Below are 18,676 nucleotides of genomic sequence, written 5' to 3'. Positions count from 1 at the left end.
GCAACATTAAATGTCTTTACTGTTACTTGAACCATTTAATGCATCCTTGCAGTTTGTTAATTTCTTAAAAAAAAAAAACAAAAAAAAAAAACCTTTTCTATGGAAGCTTGTTTCCGCCACTGAATAAAAAAAAAAAAATGTAATTGACTTTTTATCCCACAATTCTGACTTTTTTCCTCAGAATTGCCAGTTATAAAGTCAGAATTGCAAGTTATAAATCAGAATTGCTAGATATAAAGTCATAATTGTGAGATATAAACTCAGTTGTGAGATATAAACTCAATTGCGAGTTATAAAGTCAGAATTGTGAGATATAAACTAGCAGTTCTGACTTTTTTTCAGAATTGCATGCTATAAAGTTGCAATTGTGAGTTATAAAGTCAGAATTGTGAGACAAAAATTTTTTTTTTCTCAGAATTGGACTTTATAATGCAATTGTGAGTTTATGTCTCACAATTCTGATTTTATAACTCGCAATTGCGACTTTATCACAATTCTGAGGAAAAAAGTCGCATGAACACTAATTATAACAAGAAATGTTTCTTATGTTCAAAATCAGCTTATTAGATTTCTGAAGACTGGAGGAATGGTGTTGAAAATTCAGCTTTGCATCACAGAAATAAATTACATTTTACAACATATTCAAATACAAAACAGTTATTTTAAATTGTAATAATATTCCAAAATATTACAGTTTTTACAATATTTTTGAGCAAATAAATGCAGCCTTTGTGAGCATCAGAGACTTTGTAATTATTCCCAACTTTTGACTGGTAGTGTATTAGTCAACTGTAAGATGCATAAACAATGGAGCCAAATGGTCAAAGAGGGAATGCTAAAGCTTGGAGTCAGTGAGATATCGCCGTCTGCTCTCTTGGCTGCATGAGTTATGAGTATCTCTTAAACGTTTCCTCATCAAAAGGTTCATAAAAGTGTTGAGATAGTGTTCTAATAGCATCCTAGGAGTCAGATGGGATTCAGATGTGTCCAAAAGGTGGCGGCGCATGCACGGTTCCCACATGCAGCACATAAGAGCAGAGTTTTCAGCTTAGGTAGTACACTCACCAAATCATTCTGATGTCTCAGTATTTCCACAGTGTAGTGTGTGGAGGTTTGGCAAAGGCATTCCAAGGCATCCCATAAATAGTGTTAACAAGCTTTAGTCTTCTGTGAGGGTAATCCGACAGTAATAACAAACACTAAAAGATGTGAAAACCAAGGAGGGAAAATACCATTTCATCACATTAAGTGCAAGATTTGGACACATACAGTTTGACAATGATTCTTTTTCCAGTCCCTCTGAAGTCATTGCAGGTAGCGGTACACTTTGAAGCAGTGGTTCCCAGAATCAGCCACCACAACATGGCCATCCGAGGTCAAAGCGAGGCCCTGCGGCCCGTAGAGAGGGTCGGCGGCGGTGTTGATGTAGGACAGGAACGATCCACTTCCGTCAAACACCTGAGAATGAGAATGATTTCTGAATGAAATTTTTAAATGTTCTGTGTTGTAAGCATTTATTTATCTGTTTTGTATTGTCATTTTAGTGTCTGAACAGTGCTGAAAATCAAGTGGTTGCAAACATGTAACAACCAGTAACATGTAACATTCACTTTGGGGTGAAATGTTCCTTTAAGACAATTATTCAGATTCTTTTCAGACACAAAGTTCCTTTTGCAAAGGTAAGCTATTGGAGACTGACTTGGGGTGCATTAGCTAAATGTTTCTGGCTATATAGTCTAGACAGGGTGGTAGGAGTGTTACTTCAGGGCCTAAACACAAATAAAAATACATCAGTTCATTGTTCATGTTAGTTCACAGTGCATTAACTCATATTAACATACAACTCTTGATTTTAATAAAGTATTAGTAAAAATTAACATTAACAAAGATTAATAAATGCTGTTATAAACTAATATGTAGTTAACTATTGTTAACTAATGAACCTTATTGTAAAGTGTTACCAATTAATCCTTATTTAAGTTACAAAATAACAGTCAAGAGCAGTAAGTGATTTTTTCTTTGCTCTTTGTTTTTTGATTAACATTAAAAACACAGACAGCAGCAGGAATATTAGGCTGCTGTCACTTTAAGAGTGAATGCATGGATCCAATATACTGATACTGTGCACATGCATTTAGTTTCTCAACTGTTTACGTTCACTTCACATAACCGACTATGTTTATTAAGATACTCGCTATTTTTTGACATAATTTTGTGTAAATTTGTCCGCTCAAGTGCAAGAAGACATGAAAGAGCTCAGTTTAGTATTCGCTTGATGTCTGAGACGAGTCTTTCTGGTCGCGCTTCAGATGTGTGCGCACACAAATCTTCCCACACAGCACACGTGTAACAAAATGAGCTCCATTTCACACCTTCTTGCGCTTAAATTGTCAAGGATTAGACTTTTGTGGTGATGCAGTGCTGTCCCGGGCGTCATTCATGTTAAATCGCGTTCATGCATTGTTAGAATTCCTAAAAATGTTACCGGCCGACTGGAGAGTGACAGAGTTTATACCTAAAATTAACACTCGCCAAGCGCCAAATGCGAGTAAAAATCACCATTGGTGAGTGTTAATTCTAATATTGTGTCTCTCGAAGTTAATAAACGACTTCACAACAATTCATTACCTGTATCCGACTGTTTCCCCAGTCTGCCACAATAATGTTCCCATTGACATCCACAGCAACGCCCGTGGGAGCATTGAACTGGCCATTGCCTTCACCGTTTGAGCCAAATTTGAGCAAGAATTCACCATCTGCATTAAACACCTATAAGAGAGTATAAAGTAATATTATAAAATAACATGACATAAGAACATTATAAGCAGTACAGAATATACATTAGGAACAAAAGACAACAAGTACAGTCTTTTGTTCATGTAACATCATGGAAATATTTGTGATAGCTTATGGTTATTGACTGGAGAATGGTTGTATCACACAGAGTAGCAATTAAGAACGAGTATTAACATAAAATACAGGCAATTCAATCATGCAACAATCTTCTATTCTGAGATTTTGTTCCTCATGTTTTTTGTAACCAGATTACTGGCAGACAGAAAATAAATCTAGCCTTTTTCTTTAAGCAATGTTTAATTTCCAATCAACTGTATCACCCTCTAGTGTCAATCAGAAGTGTTGCAATAAAGCTGTAAAACAATGTTATTTAAAGGTGCAGTGTGTAAATATTAGCGGCATCTAGTGGCGAGGCTGTGAACTGCAACTAACGGCGCATACCCGTCGCACCCCTCCCTTTCGGAGAAGCTACAGTGGCCGTCTGGCCGACATGTCGTCGTCTGAGAGAGCAGAGAGTAGCTTGTGTGAAGCAATGAGATTTCTTCTTACTTCTAACAAAGAACGGCCTCTGCTTCTAACAAACCAGATGACTACTACTACTACTACGTATTCAACGTAGTGATGATGCAAGCTGACTCTAAAAACACAAAATGATTTAGAAGAACAACAACATAGTGACTAAACACGCTCTGTAGAGTGTTTGTCCATTTATGGCTGCCGTAGAAACATGCCGGCGCATCATGGCGACTTGACATGGAGGGGGGGCCTGTGGTGTATGAGAAATGGCTCATTCTAAGGTAATAAAAACATAACAGTTCATTATGTAAGGTCTTTATGCACCACTGAAAATATAGTTATGTATATTATATTTGCATTTCTTTCAAAGATCCTTACAAATTTTACACATTGCACCTTTAATGCAATGTTATGGTGATATAGTAATTGTGGGTATTTTTTTATAACAAATATGTATTTAAATAAATAAATATTACTATTTAATACAATATATTGTGCAATATATATTTTGGTGTTTTATTAAAATATACTTTCTAAATGAATATAATAATTTTTATCATTATTATAAGGAAAATTCTTATTATTATATGTGTATTTAGTGCTGTCAAACGATTAATTGCAATTAATCGAATCCAAAATTAAAGTTTGTGTTTACATAATATATGTGTGTGTGCTGTTTATATTTACTATGTATATATAAATACACACATGTATATATTTATCTATTTATTTTGATTTATATTTTTTATTTATATCAGTTTTAATGCTACTATTATCATTATTATTATTATTAATTCTGAGATAAAATAATTTTTCTATAGAATGTCCAAGCTATGATAGTTAGAGGGTCAACAATGTTAGAAAACAGTATACTGAGCTTACCTTAACAGAGTGGTTATGAAAGTCTGTGATGATTATCTCATTGTTGTTGTTGACTGCTGCAAAGTGTGGGCCTACATGGAAATAAAGGGCTAGGTTAAATTCATACAGAACCAATGAAAGATTACATGATGACATTGAATAATTCAATCAAATATAAAATTGACATCTGCATGTTACAATGCAGTCTGCAACCCTTCATCAGATGTTTGTCTTCACTGCTGTAGATAGGTACCTACCTGCAAACTGTCTGTCGCCGTTTCCCCGGCTGCCAAACTTAGTGACGAGTTTCCCGCTGGGCTGGAAGATGAAAACCGTACAAGCCTTGTTGTCCACAACGATAACATGACCATTCTGGTCCACAGACACTCCCTTTGGTCCCATCAGCCTTCCTGAGCCCAGCTTGGCCTTCAGAAAAATCAGAACATCATCATTAAAACTTGGGTGTAATTTCAAAGACAAGAAGCAGGCATTTGCACAGCAAATTCTAAATTTGCTTGTCCGTACTAACTAAATATAACTGACCTTGTATTTGCCCTCACTAGAGAAGATGCTAACCCACTTATTGTCATAGTCAGCGATAATGATGTCCCCATTTGGATGCACAGCTACTCCAGTGGGCCGCTGCAGTTGCCCCGGTGACCGTCCACGTACCCCGAACCGGCTTTGAAACTCTCCCGTATTTGAAAATATCTGATCAACAGGGAATTCAGTTCAGTTATCTGTATAAATATTTACTGTACAGTACCTGGAGTTTCCATGTTTGAAAATTATGACGACAGAGCTTTCTTACCTGCACACACTGATTGTTACTGTCAGCGATTAAGATTTTTCCAGTTGAACAAGCTGCTACTCCTTGGAGGTTAGTGAACTCTCCTTTATTCCTCCCTTTTGTTCCTATGAAACCAACAAATGTTATGTAAAAGACTTGAGCTGAAGATAACAGAACAGCCGATGTACTTTGAGAAGATTAATACTGTAGAGATTAAAATGTTTAAGATTAAAAACTAAATCTTTTTTGACTTTTACTTGAACATTTTCTTGAACAAAATTAATGTGGTTTGATGGTTGCAAGAGTGTTGCTAGGTGGTTATGCCAGGGATTTTTTTTATTTTGGTCATGTAACCTAAACGTCACCTAAAAATATTCTTCTGCATTTATTCAGGGTTGTTTATAATGGTTAGATCAGGTAAATAATATGCATGTTAGCATGAATTTCCATGCTTGTCTAAGCTAGTATATGGTAAAAAGTTTGGGGGCAGTAAGATTTTTTTACTAAATAAATTAATACTTTTATTCAGCAAAGATGCATTGAATTGATCAAAAGGGCCAGTAAAGACATTTATAATGTTAAAAAAAGATTTCTATTTTAAATTATGTTATTGTGAACTTTCTATGCATCAAAGGATCCCAAAAATATATATCATGGTTTACAGCACAACTGTTTTCAGTATTAATAACAATAAGACATATTTCTTTAGCAGCAAATCAGCATATTAGAATGATTTCTGAAGGATCATGTGATACTGAAGACTGAAGTAATGATGCTGAAAATCCAGCTTTGCCATCACAGGAATAAATTACATTTTAAAATATATTAAAATAGAAGACAATTATTTTAAATTGCAATACTATTGCATAATATTACTGTTTTGTTTTTTTGTTAGTTTTTTTTACTGTATATTTAATCAAGTAAATGCAGCTTTGGTGCGACTTCTTTCAAAAACGTACTAATTTGGAGGAAGATTATTATTGTTAACTAAAGCTAAAAATAAAATAAAAAATGTGTTACTTGAAGACAAAAGTTAACTGAAATAAAATATTACAAAAAAAACTTATTGTTCAGCTTGTCAAGGTAAAATTTCTAATTTTTGTTTAGCATAATGAAGACCAAAAACAACAAACTAAAACTAATAAATAAAAATGAATTAAAACAGAATATATAGAAAATATAAATATAAAATCTAATATTGATATATATATATATAATATATATATATATCAATGATACTGAAATAACACCGGACTGGTATTAGTCTAGAAGTGCCAGTAAAACTAGCTGTTGGTGTTTTCAATGGGGTAAAAGAAGTTAGAAGTTTAGGATTTATTAAACCACATCTATTAAGGCCCGTTGACACCAAGAATGATAACTATAATGATAACTATATTTGTGTCCATGCCAGTGGATGATATAGTTCTGTTAATTCGAAGCACAAGCTGCAGTTTATGTCGTCTGTCGCTTTAAATGCTCCAGCTCTTTAAAGTCAGGTGGATTCTTATCAGCTGACAATCGCTGGATCGTTTCTCTGTGCTGTTATCATTATAGTTTTGGTGTGGACTCTACTATTCTTGGTGTGAAAGGGCGTTTTACTGCAAGTACCTATTCTAAAAATGAGGTCGTCCTCGATCGGGTTCACTTTCTTTTTTGGGGTGCTAAACAAGCTTCCTCCCCGTCTGACGCCCTTCTGCCGGCTTCTGCTCCCTGGGGACTTGGCGCTCCGTTTCCGCGCCCCACCATCGCTGGACCCCGTGGATGCAGCATTGGCTGCAGTGGTGGTGGGTGGAGAATCATCCGGAGAGCATGTGACCTTTAACTGGAAGGGGCTTCCTTTAATATGCTGATCATAAAGTCTCAGTGCTAGACTAAAATTGCCCTCTTTCTTCACCGTATATTGGAATTCATACGTTCCATTTTTATGGTCCACGATTTCGCCGTCTGCAACACTTCCATCCGGCGTGCAGACTTCTGCTGAGATGATGGCGTTACCCGTCTTGCACAGTCCTCCAGCCTTGTCCCTTGTGGTTATGATGACAGATGCCGGCTGGCCCACAACACACTGTTCCAGACCCTCCCCAGACGCCTCGGTCTGACTGGCCACGGCATTGGTTGTGACGATAGTGCCCAAGTTGTGGATGGACTTGCGAAGCCCTTCGATCTCCATCATGAGATCCAGCTGGTCGTTCTCTTCAGGCTGAAGAGGAAGGCCCTGGCTGGCCAGGTCACTCAGTCTCTCTCCTACGTCTTTATGGGTCTGCAAAACAACAGCCTTGTTTCCCCCGTCCAGGGCCTCGCCGGTCAGGCTGCAGTTATAGTTGATGGCAGCTTCCTCCTTCAGAAGAGTGTCCAACTGAGCCTGCAAAACCTTTAGGATACACAAAATAAAAGGGAAGATATGCTTCAAAAGTTAGGCAGCATAATTAACATACATATTTCTTATCTATATTGTATTTATTTGTATCAAATTAACTTACTGATATACTTTAATAAATGTTAATTTAATAAATATAAAAAGTTTGGGGTTAGTAAGATTTTTTTTAAAGAAATTGATTATTTTATTCAGCAAGGATGCATTTAATTTATTAAAAGTGACAGTAAAGACCTGTATAATGTTATAAAAGATCTAAAAATATTAAGCAGCACAACTGTTTCAACATTGATAATAATAAGAAATGTGTCCTGAGCAGAAAATCAGCATATTAGAATGATTTCTGAAGGATCATGTGACACTGAAGACTGGAGCAATGATGCTGAAAATCCAGCTTTGCCATCAAACGAAAACATAACATTTTAAAATATATTAAAGTAATATATTGAAGTTTGTAATAATTTTTCGCAATATTACTGTTTTACTGTATTTTTAAAGGGGAACTATAATGCCTCTTTTACAAGATGTAATATGAGTGTCTGGTGTCCCCAGAATGTGTCTGCAAAGTTTCAGCACAAAATACCCCACAGATTATTTATTATAGCTTGTCAAATATGCCCCAATTTGGGTGTGAGCAAAAACACTCTGTTTTATGTGTCCCTTTAAATGCAAATGAGCTGCTGCTCCCTGCCCCCTTTACAGAAGAGGGCGGAGCTTTAACAGCTCGTGCTTCAGTTGCTCAACAACAAAGCTGGAGAATCTCACACAGCCAAATGACGATTGTCAGTAACAGTGTTCAGCCTTACATTGTTCAAACCAGAGTCGGACACTGATGGAGAGACTCAGAAAGAAAGTTACAACTTTCAGAATGAATCTGGATGTTTCTGAATGGTTAGTGGATAAATTTATGTAGTTGCTGTGGAGTTGATTCAACTCATCGACTAGCATGTGCCGTCATCTTAATCTTTTGTGCAAATCCAGCGTTGAATTGACCCTCGTTTGTGAAGCAGTCAGGCGTAAAATGACGGCATGGTAACAACGCTCTACTACAACAACTCTTCCTCTTCTCTAAAGCAGCCCAACATGGCCTCACCCCCTTTGTTGTGAGTTCTCGGAGGCAGGGTTTATGTAAATTTTGAGGGGTTTTGATGTCACCATCCCAGAAAGAAGCTTATTGTAGTCTCTATCAGCTGTTTGTTGTATTCCTTAAAAAGTGAACTTTGAGCATTGTAACTTTGCAGATGTTTTTTTATGCCCTAACAGCAACATTATAGACTAACTTCAATGCACTAACTAAAAGTGAAATCATAAAGGACCCCTTTAAACAAATAAATGTAGCCTTGGTGAGGATAAGAGATTTCAAAAACATAAAAAAACCTTTAGATTGGTAGTGTATAGCAAATATATGTAAATAAATATATTCTGTGCATATTTAATCTAGTAACAAATTGAATAATTTACCCAATATTTGTGCAAAGCATGTATTTTAATGCTTATTAGAGTATCATGCTGTTATCTACAGCAACAAGCACACACCAAACTCTACTGAAATCAGCTGTGTGCCTCCTGTGTGCTGCAAACAAACCTTCTGCTTCAGTCCATAAGTGACTTCTAGCTCCATGAGCAGGACGCTCTTCCGCGTGTCGAGAGTTTTGTGCAGCTCGCTGAAGGACGAGTGGATATCTTCCTCAATGGAGCTCCGCTGAGTGTTCAACTGCTGCAGAATGTCTCTCAAACTCTGAACTGCTTCTCTTATCTGAGGAAGCCTGTAAGTTAGTTAAATAGGTCCATTAACCATCAATTCATCTATCTATTCATACATCAACCATAACTGAAGACATCAATAGTAAATCACTAAGCAATCATTTAATGAATCAAGCAATTAGGTAATGGGATTCTTTCCTTATGCCATATGGTAAAATGTGTAGCTAAATTAATCTTATTGGCATGTGATAGCATTATAAATAATATATATATATAAATATATAAAACAAAAAAATACACCACGGTTATATTATGCGTGGCTCTTCTTATTTTTAAGTATTATTTGTAAGGATTGGCATCATGGGCTCACCTGTTCTTAGCTGAATCCACTCTGTCCTGCAGTGCCGCTAGTTGTTGGTCCACAATATTTTCCAGTGAATCAGTGGGGTGTTCAACATGTTCTCCATTCATACAATCCTCACATACTGCATTCTCACATGCCAAACAGTACAGCGCAGACACCTGAAAACAGCACATAAAAGTTCTGTCATGACAACTCTCAGAGTGTTTGGCATGGTAATGGACAATGTTGATATGTTTGGTCTTGGTGGAACAGATCTGCTACGCTGTTGTTGCTGCTGCAGAACAAGTACTGTCAATAAATACATGACATGCTGCTGTGAGCATGTACAAAAAAATGTATTTGCTGTGCAAAACAGCATACATGAATTACCCATAGCAGATCTAAACAGGTGGAGCTAGGGAAGGTGGAGGGTTTCTGAAAGCGCACTGCAACTGCTACAGCAAATGCTGACCAAGTATTTGAAAGTTGAGCAACAAACTCTACTGATACAGCAGGAACCAATCAGCTATGCTCTATAGAGAATGATGTGATTATAAGCAAACTGAGTTAAGGACTTGTCAGTCTGCACCATCTAGAGTTTCATGACAGAACTTTGTATTAATGCAGAAATTTAAAACCACCTTAAAAATGTTCTATAGCTGCTTTTCCACCATCGAGCCGAATGATTCTCATTCTGTAACCGTTCCATTCCGTGCCAAACCAGGCCAGTTGGTACAGTTACAGTTTCATTTTCCACTGTGGGGCTGATAATGGCCGCTCTTTGGAATGTAATACAAAAGCGTCAGTCGCTGCCTTGCTAATGCAACGGTTTACTGATGATATGTAAATAACAACTGCGTTATGGAGGATGATCAGATATTTCTTTCAGTTTTATTGTTAATTTGTGATTATGGTGCTTAATTATAGTGCTTAGCCAGCTATAGAGAAAGCTGGTAGCCAGGCAACAGACAAGTGGGGGGGGAGGTGTTGCTGTAATTTATAGTAATATATTCAGAATCATTCAAAAGAATTTCAAATATAATTCCTTTGAAGTGATGGTGCTTTATGTAACATTATGTAAGTTGACATTTGTGCTGGCTACTGTATACAGGCCACCAGGGCACCATACTGACTTTATCAAAGAATTTGCTGAGTTTCTATCAGAGTTAGTACTGGCTGCGGATAAAGTCCTTGTTGTTGGTGATTTTAATATCCATGTAGATAATAATAAAGACGCATTTGGATTGGCATTTGCAGATATTTTAAACTCTATTGGAGTTAAACAACACGTGTCAGGACCCACTCATTGTCGTAATCATACCCTAGATCTAATACTGTCGCATGGAATAGATATTGATGCTGTTGAAATTCTACAGCAGAGCGATGATATATCAGATCATTATTTAGTCTCGTGTATAATACAATTAGCCAAGGCTACAAAACCACCACCCAGCCATAAATATTGTAGAACAATCACGTCGGCCACTAAAGATTGCTTTATAAATAATCTCCCCGAGCAGTTTCATCGCCTTAGTATACCTGACAACTTAAAAGAACTCGATGCTGCAACAGAAACTATTGGCTCTCTCTTTTCCAGCACATTAGATGCGGTCGCTCCTTTACGTCTAAAGAAGATTAAGGAAACTAATCCAACGCCGTGGTATGATGAGCACACTCGGGCTCTAAAACGAACTGTTAGAAAAGCTGAACGTAGTTGGAAGAAAACAAAACTAGAAGTTTTTCGCCTTTCGTGGAAAGAAAAAATGATTGAGTACAGAACAGCCATAAGAAATGCTAGATCTACTTATTTTTCAAATCTCTTAATAGAAAACAAACATAATCCTAGGTATTTATTTGACACAGTGGCTAAATTAACTAGAAACAGAGATTCAACTGCTCCATAGAGCACAGCAGTAATGACTTTATGAACTTCTTTACTTGCAAGATTGATAATATTAGAGAGAAAATTATAAACATGCATCCGTCTACAGTTTCTCTTCAGACAGTGCACTGTAGTGTCCCTGAGGTAAAACTAGAATCATTCGCCGCTATAGGAGAGGAAGAATTATCTAAACTTATCAAATCATCAAAATCAACGACATGTATGTTAGACCCAATGCCGACTAAACTACTGAAAGAAATGCTTCCAGAGGTCGTAGGTCCACTTCTTGATATAATTAATTCATCTTTAACACTAGGACACGTGCCAAAAACCTTTAAGCAGGCTATTATCAAACCTCTTATTAAAAAACCTCAACTAGATCCGAGAGATTTAGTAAATTACAGGCCAATCTCGAATCTACCTTTTCTGTCAAAGATACTAGAAAAGGCAGTTTCAACACAACTGTGTTCCTTTTTAGAAAGAAATGGAATCTGTGAGGATTTCCAGTCAGGATTTAGACCATACCATAGTACTGAGACTGCTCTCGTTAGAGTTACAAACGATCTACTCCTATCATCCGATCGTGGCTGTATTTCTCTATTAGTGTTATTAGATCTCAGTGCTGCTTTTGACACTATCGATCATAACATTCTTTTAAAAAGACTTGAAAACTATATTGGCATTAGTGGAATTGCTTTGGCATGGTTCAAATCATACTTATCTGACCGTTATCAGTCTGTGGTAGTTAATGAAGAGATGTCGTATCGATCACAGGTTAAATATGGGGTACCACAAGGCTCAGTATTAGGACCGTTGCTTTTCACTCTGTACATGCTGCCCTTAGGAGAGATAATTAGGAAGCATGGTGTTAGTTTTCACTGCTACGCTGACGATACTCAGCTCTATATTTCCTCGCGCCCTGACGAAACCTACAAATTCACAAAACTAACAGAATGCATAGCTGACATTAAAAACTGGATGACAAGAAATTTCTTATTATTAAATTCAGAAAAAACTGATTTCCTAATCTTTGGACCAAAAACTTCCTCACGAAAAAACCTTGAATACTCTCTAACACTTGACGGGTGCTCCATTAAACCTTCGTCCTCAGTTAGGAACCTGGGTGTGCTCTTTGATACCAATCTTTCATTTGAAAGTCATGTTTCTAGTATCTGTAAAACCGCCTTCTTCCATCTAAAAAATATATCTAAATTACGACATATGCTCTCAATGACAAATGCGGAACAGTTGGTTCATGCATTCATGACCTCAAGACTAGATTATTGTAACGCTCTACTGGGTGGTTGTTCTGCTCGGCTTTTAAACAAACTACAGTTGGTTCAAAATGCGGCAGCTAGAGTTCTTACTAGAACCAGAAAGTATGACCATATTAGCCCAGTTCTGTCAACATTACATTGGCTCCCTATTAAACATCGTATAGATTTTAAAATCTTGCTACTTACTTATAAAGCTCTAAATGGTTTAGCTCCCCAGTACCTAAGTGAGCTCTTAATGCATTATAGTCCTTCACGTTTATTGCGATCTCAGAATTTAGGCCAGTTGATAATACCCAGAATATCAAAATCAACTGAAGGCGGCAGATCATTTTCCTATTTAGCACCTAAACTCTGGAACAATCTTCCTAGCATTGTTCGGGAAGCAGACACACTCTGTCAGTTTAAATCTAGACTAAAAACACATCTCTTTGCTCTTGCATACACATAACACATTATCAATACATTAACATTTTTCAAATCCGTTAAAGGATTGTTACGCTGCAATAATTAGGTCGGCCGGAACCGAGAACATTTCCTATAACACTAGATATACCTGTACATCAGAACAAGAACGGCATCTACGCTAATATCTGTCTCTCTGCTTATCCTGAGGTTTGCCGGGTGCTGGATCCAGGCCGTATCCAGGTCAGATGGAGAACCTGCGTCTGGACCTGACTACAACGTAGCCCAGGATCCCCGTATCCGCTTACATATATTTATATATAATCGATTTTTAAACTCTATAATAAAAATGTACAATTCAGATTTTGATCTCCATATACATTTACATATATATATCTTCCAAGGGGTTTTTTCCCTCCTAGGACTTTTTTCCCAGTGCTAGCACGCTGGGTTTTTCTCCTAGGGGGTTTTTTCCACCCCTGGAAGTCAGCCGACATTGGCTTAATGTAGCACCATCTTGTATATGTTACATATTACCACGCTTGTTTGTACAGTTTTAACCACTTCCCTTTTTTTTTTCTGCGCTTCTAATATGTAAAGCTGCTTTGAAACAATTACCAATTGTAAAAGCGCTATATAAATAAATTTGACTTGACTTGACTTGACAAGTGTAATTGTATTTGACAAAAAAATAAATTAAATTTTTCACTCTTTGTTATATTGCAGCCATTTGCTAAAATCATTTAAGTTCATTTTTTTCCTCATTAATGTACACACAGCACCCCATATTGACAGAAAAACACAGATTTGTTGACATTTTTGCAGATTTATTAAAAAAGAAAAACTGAAATATCACATGGTCCTAAGTATTCAGACCCTTTGCTGTGACCCTCATATATTTAACTCAGGTGCTGTCCATTTTTTCTGATCATCCTTGAGATGGTTCTACACCTTCATTTGAGTCCAGCTGTGTTTGATTATACTGATTGGACTTGATTAGGAAAGCCACACACCTGTCTATATAAGACCTTACAGCTCACAGTGCATGTCAGAGCAAATGAGAATCATGAGGTCAAAGGAACTGCCTGAAGAGCTCAGAGACAGAATTGTGGCAAGGCACAGATCTGGCCAAGGTTACAAAAAAATTTCTGCTGCACTTAAGGTTCCTAAGAGCACAGTGGCCTCCATAATCCTCAAATGGAAGCCGTTTGGGACGACCAGAACCTTCCTAGAGCTGGCCGTCCGGCCAAACTGAGCTATCGGGGGAGAAGAGCCTTGGTGAGAGAGGTAAAGAAGAACCCAAAGATCACTGTGGCTGAGCTCCAGAGATGCAGTCGGGAGATGGGAGAAAGTTGTAGAAAGTCAACCATCACTGCAGCCCTCCACCAGTCGGGGCTTTATGGCAGAGTGGCCCGACAGAAGCCTCTCCTCAGTGCAAGACACATGAAAGCCCGCCTGAAGGACTCCAAGATGGTGAGAAATAAGATTCTCTGGTCTGATGAGACCAAGATAGAACTTTTTGGCCTTAATTCTAAGCGGTATGTGTGGAGAAAACCAGGCACTGCTCATCACCTGTCCAATACAGTCCCAACAGTGAAGCATGGTGGTGGCAGCATCATGCTATGGGGGTGTTTTTCAGCTGCAGGGACAGGACGACTGGTTGCAATCGAGGGAAAGATGAATGCGGCCAAGTACAGGGATATCCTGGACGAAAACCTTCTCCAGAGTGCTCAGGACCTCAGACTGGGCCAAAGGTTTACCTTCCAACAAGACAATGACCCTAAACACACAGCTAAAATAACGAAGGAGTGGCTTCACAACAACTCCGTGACTGTTCTTGAATGGCCCAGCCAGAGCCCTGACTTAAACCCAATTGAGCATCTCTGGAGAGACCTAAAAATGGCTGTCCACCAACGTTTACCATCCAACCTGACAGAACTGGAGAGGATCTGCAAGGAGGAATGGCAGAGGATCCCCAAATCCAGGTGTGACAAACTTGTTGCATCTTTCCCAAAAAGACTCATGGCTGTATTAGATCAAAAAGGTGCTTCTACTAAATACTGAGCAAAGGGTCTGAATAAATAAATCTAAATAAATAAATAAATAAATCTGCAAAAATGTCAACAATTCTGTGGCAGTCAATGATACCAAAATCAATCTACTATTTACTGTGATGGCCTTTCCATTGATCCTTCCTTCAGAATAGTTTTGTCATGTGATGCTTGAACAGAAGCTCATTATCTTTTCCAAGAATATTTAGAATCAATTTCAGGTGCTACATGTCCTAATATAAATTAACATTCTCAAAGTTCACAGTCATCCTAAATGTTCCCTTCCCTATGAGGACACTTCGCTGCATCTTTCAACTTATGATATTTATAGAGTAACCAGCTGAGATCAGGGTACACTTGTTTATTCAGGACAGAAAGCTTATGCTCGTGGGAAATACACTGCCTGCGAGACGTTACACCCATCTGTGCAGTCATTTTGTGGTGTGTGTGTCTGTTTATGTGTATGTGTGTATTGAAAGATGTCTCACTTTTCCTTTGTGTTGAGAGCAAATTAGTGCTGTTCCCTTGCCAGGCAGAGCCTCTAGTACAGTACATTCCTCACTGCTGCTATCAGGAGAAGCCTGCTGCGCCTCCATGCGGTTGGAAGGTGTAACTGCACCCACAATACAAGGATGCAGAAAGCACAAACCTGAAACGGGAGGAAAACGTTTTGGAACATCCTGAAGTAAGAGTTATGATGGCACATTGTTTGTGGAGAAAGTAGTTTGACCACTCAAATCTCAAACAATTTAAACTTTAATTTTTGTAATTGTGACTATATCTCACAACTGTGATTTTATTTCTTATTTTAAGCAATATTTCACAATTACCTTTTCTATTTTTTAGTCTGGGATGGAAACAGGCTTCCATAGTGAAGCCTATGCCAAGAAAGGTGGAGAAACAGTAAAACTGAATGTCTAAGACTAAATTGCATTTCTAAAAATCATGCCAATATCTGTCCTATAGTGGCTATATACCAATATAGACAGAAAAAATGAAATATTAATATTTGCAACCGCAAAGGAAAATGTTGCTAATTATTAAGAACAGACACCATGAAAGGAAATCAATTCCTGATAGACCAGGGTTATTATAAAAAATTATTAAAACATTTGTTAAGTGAAATAAAGCTGAAATAAATTAAAATATAAATAGTTGCAAGCACTAAAATTATTAAGTGTAAACAATAAAACTAACTAAAACTAAAACTGAAATAAAAATGAATTCAACTTAAACAGCAATATTTAAAAAAAAAAAACTAATAAAAGTGACAAGAAGTCATTTAATATACGTCATAACTGGGAAGAAAAGATGATCGCAACTTTAGTTTCATGCCGACTTTAAGTACTGAGAACATAAGCATTTAACATATAAATCTGGTCTGATTTAAAGTGAAGACTTCCAATAAGAAAGTGTTTCTCACCTTAGAGATATGAGGCTGAGGCGTTGTGCATGCGTGTGTGTACTTATATATGACTGAAGATTATTAAGGTAAGAAAGTGTATTTGATCCACTGAAGACACAAATACACCACAGGTTGCAGGGGCCAATCACAGTCTCCCCTCATTTGATACTGGGCCCTACAGGGAAAAAGAGATTAGAGATGAAAACACACACATTCAGTAAACACTGCAACATAACACAAAAATGTATGGAGAAGGCAATGCATACAACAAAACCTTGTAGAGTATAGAAAGCAGACCAGGTCTTGATATTACCATGGTACGTGTCCGAACATGGCATTGCAATGATATGATACCATGAAAAATTAACTTATAAGAAACAGGAAAGAGAGTTAAAATAACTGGGTTACACACAAATTCACAGAGACCTTCAGGTTACTATGGTAACCTAAGATGGCAATTCATTCCGCAATTTTCTCATTCTGCAATTTATGTGCTGAAAGCATGTTAATGATCACAGTCTCATAGCTGAAGAATTTTGAAACACATTTTAGCAGGGCTCTTTTGATGTCATGAAGGGATGTTATGGTACTGGTTTATGTCATCTGAATTCTGTGAAGAAGCAATGTGAGTTGGTGGTGTACTGGAACAAGATGCAGACAATGGGCCAATAAAAATTCAAGTGAAATTGTGTGTCCATTTTGCCACTAGACTCTATCTATACAAAAGTGACAGTAAAGACATTTATAATGTTACAAAAGATTTCCATTTCAAATAAATGCCGTTCGATTAGTGAACATAAGTGACTTTTCTTTCTTTTTTTCTTACAGATCCCAAACTTTTGAACAGTAGTGTTTACTACTACAATCCACAATAAAATATAAGCAAAAAACATTAAATCCGGCTGCTTTGAAAAACTAACCAACTAGAATGAGCTGGATATATTTAAATGCACTGAAATACTACTCTTCACCACATTAACTCAATCAATATTAATCAATAATTTACAGAAGGCTGCAATATTCTGACCCAGACAGGGCAGAATGCAAGAACAAACAAACACTATGTTCACTATGATCTTTGTTACTGATTTATCCTAGACACTCGCTTAGACTAATGGGAATTTAGGCAGAGTATGATTAAATTACTAAAAATTTAAAAATCTTTGTAAAAGCTTTATATTACAGCTGGTGCTGTCAGACCACAGTGCTTTTAGATTTCATTGAAAAGGTAACTGGAACGGGGTCACAATCATGCTTTGTGTTTCCTGAGCTTTGAATCAGTAACTACAAGCACTCATACTCAAAGGAAGCAGTATGTTGTGATAGTACCTCACATAATCACTAGAAATTGATTCAAACTTTTTGTATGCACAAACTACTTTTGTGAAAACTTATAAAAAAAGTTATTTTGGGAATTAAAACTGAATGGGAATGAGGTCACAGGGGAATTTAATCGGATAAAAAAAAAAAGATGATGTAATACAAGGAAATGGAATACTAACTGAGCTGTCCATATGTCATTACTCTTCAGACAATGCTATTTCTATCACAAAAAGCTCTCAGTGTTAGAACCAGAGCCCCTCTTTCCATCTCAGAGATCATAATGACAAAGGACAAGGAACCATAAGGATTCTGGCAAAGACAAGCAAGCGATTTTGTGAAGGACTATTTAGAGTTACTGAAGCAGAATCTCCTCAGGGTAAAATCGCTCATGCATTCTGGACAGAAGATCCAAAAGCACCCGACAGTTTTCCTGTTAGCTCGCAGACCCAAAAAAAAAAATACAAGTCATTCTCATGATGGCACAAGCACTAACTTGTCATAATCATGAGCTTACACATTACATGTTACAAAGCTATAAAAAAGAAAAAAAACTTGCTGGCACTTCCCACAAATATGGTGTAAAATACGATCTGAAATATATTGGTCAGTGAATGGAGGTGCTAAACTTTCAGAAAATGTTGATGGTCAAACTCAGCATCCTAAAAGACACTTGCAAGCAAACTGGTTAGCTGACTAGCTTTAAAACTTAGCATTTAACCTGTTACCTTAACATACTGCTATTTGATTAATCTGTTATCTTATCATGCTGCTCACTGAATAACTTGCCACCTTAAAGGGTTAGTTCACCCAAAAATGAAAATGCTGTCATTAATTACTCACCCTCATGTCGTTCCACACCCGTAAGACCTTCGTTCATCTTTGGAACACAAATTAAGATATTTTTGAATAAATCCGATGGCTCCGTGAGGCCTGCATAGACAGCAATGGTACT

The 18,676-nt window shown here is 37.2% G+C and overlaps 1 protein-coding gene across 1 annotated transcript; it reads right to left on the bottom strand.

Moving 5' to 3' along the window:
• Positions 1 to 615: 615 nt before the first annotated feature.
• trim2b (tripartite motif containing 2b) lies at positions 616 to 16,538 on the bottom strand. The gene is made up of 11 exons (XM_067402962.1): positions 16,420 to 16,538; positions 15,485 to 15,645; positions 9,412 to 9,563; positions 8,923 to 9,103; positions 6,572 to 7,334; positions 4,985 to 5,088; positions 4,717 to 4,884; positions 4,431 to 4,599; positions 4,195 to 4,265; positions 2,629 to 2,769; positions 616 to 1,458 (listed from the first exon to the last, which is right to left on the bottom strand). The coding sequence occupies exons 2-11, from the start codon at positions 15,590 to 15,592 to the stop codon at positions 1,306 to 1,308; spliced, it is 2,010 nt and encodes a 669-aa protein (XP_067259063.1). The 5' UTR covers positions 15,593 to 15,645; positions 16,420 to 16,538; the 3' UTR covers positions 616 to 1,305.
• Positions 16,539 to 18,676: the final 2,138 nt, after the last annotated feature.

This window comes from Chanodichthys erythropterus, chromosome 12, assembly GCF_024489055.1.
Source record: "Chanodichthys erythropterus isolate Z2021 chromosome 12, ASM2448905v1, whole genome shotgun sequence".
In the NCBI taxonomy this organism is placed as follows: domain Eukaryota; kingdom Metazoa; phylum Chordata; class Actinopteri; order Cypriniformes; family Xenocyprididae; genus Chanodichthys; species Chanodichthys erythropterus.
Note: the sequence above shows the minus strand (reverse complement) of the source record. Positions and strands in the feature narration are given on the sequence as shown.

Excerpts from the sequence above, each read along its gene's own strand:
- trim2b (XM_067402962.1), bottom strand. The coding sequence starts at position 15,592 with ATGGAGGCGCAGCAGGCTTCTCCTGATAGCAGCAGTGAGGAATGTACT. Across the intron at positions 4,885-4,984 it reads GTAACAATCAGTGTGTGCAG|ATATTTTCAAATACGGGAGA; the intron begins GTAAGAAAGCTC and ends CCTGTTGATCAG. Across the intron at positions 2,770-4,194 it reads TTCATAACCACTCTGTTAAG|GTGTTTAATGCAGATGGTGA; the intron begins GTAAGCTCAGTA and ends ACTCTCTTATAG.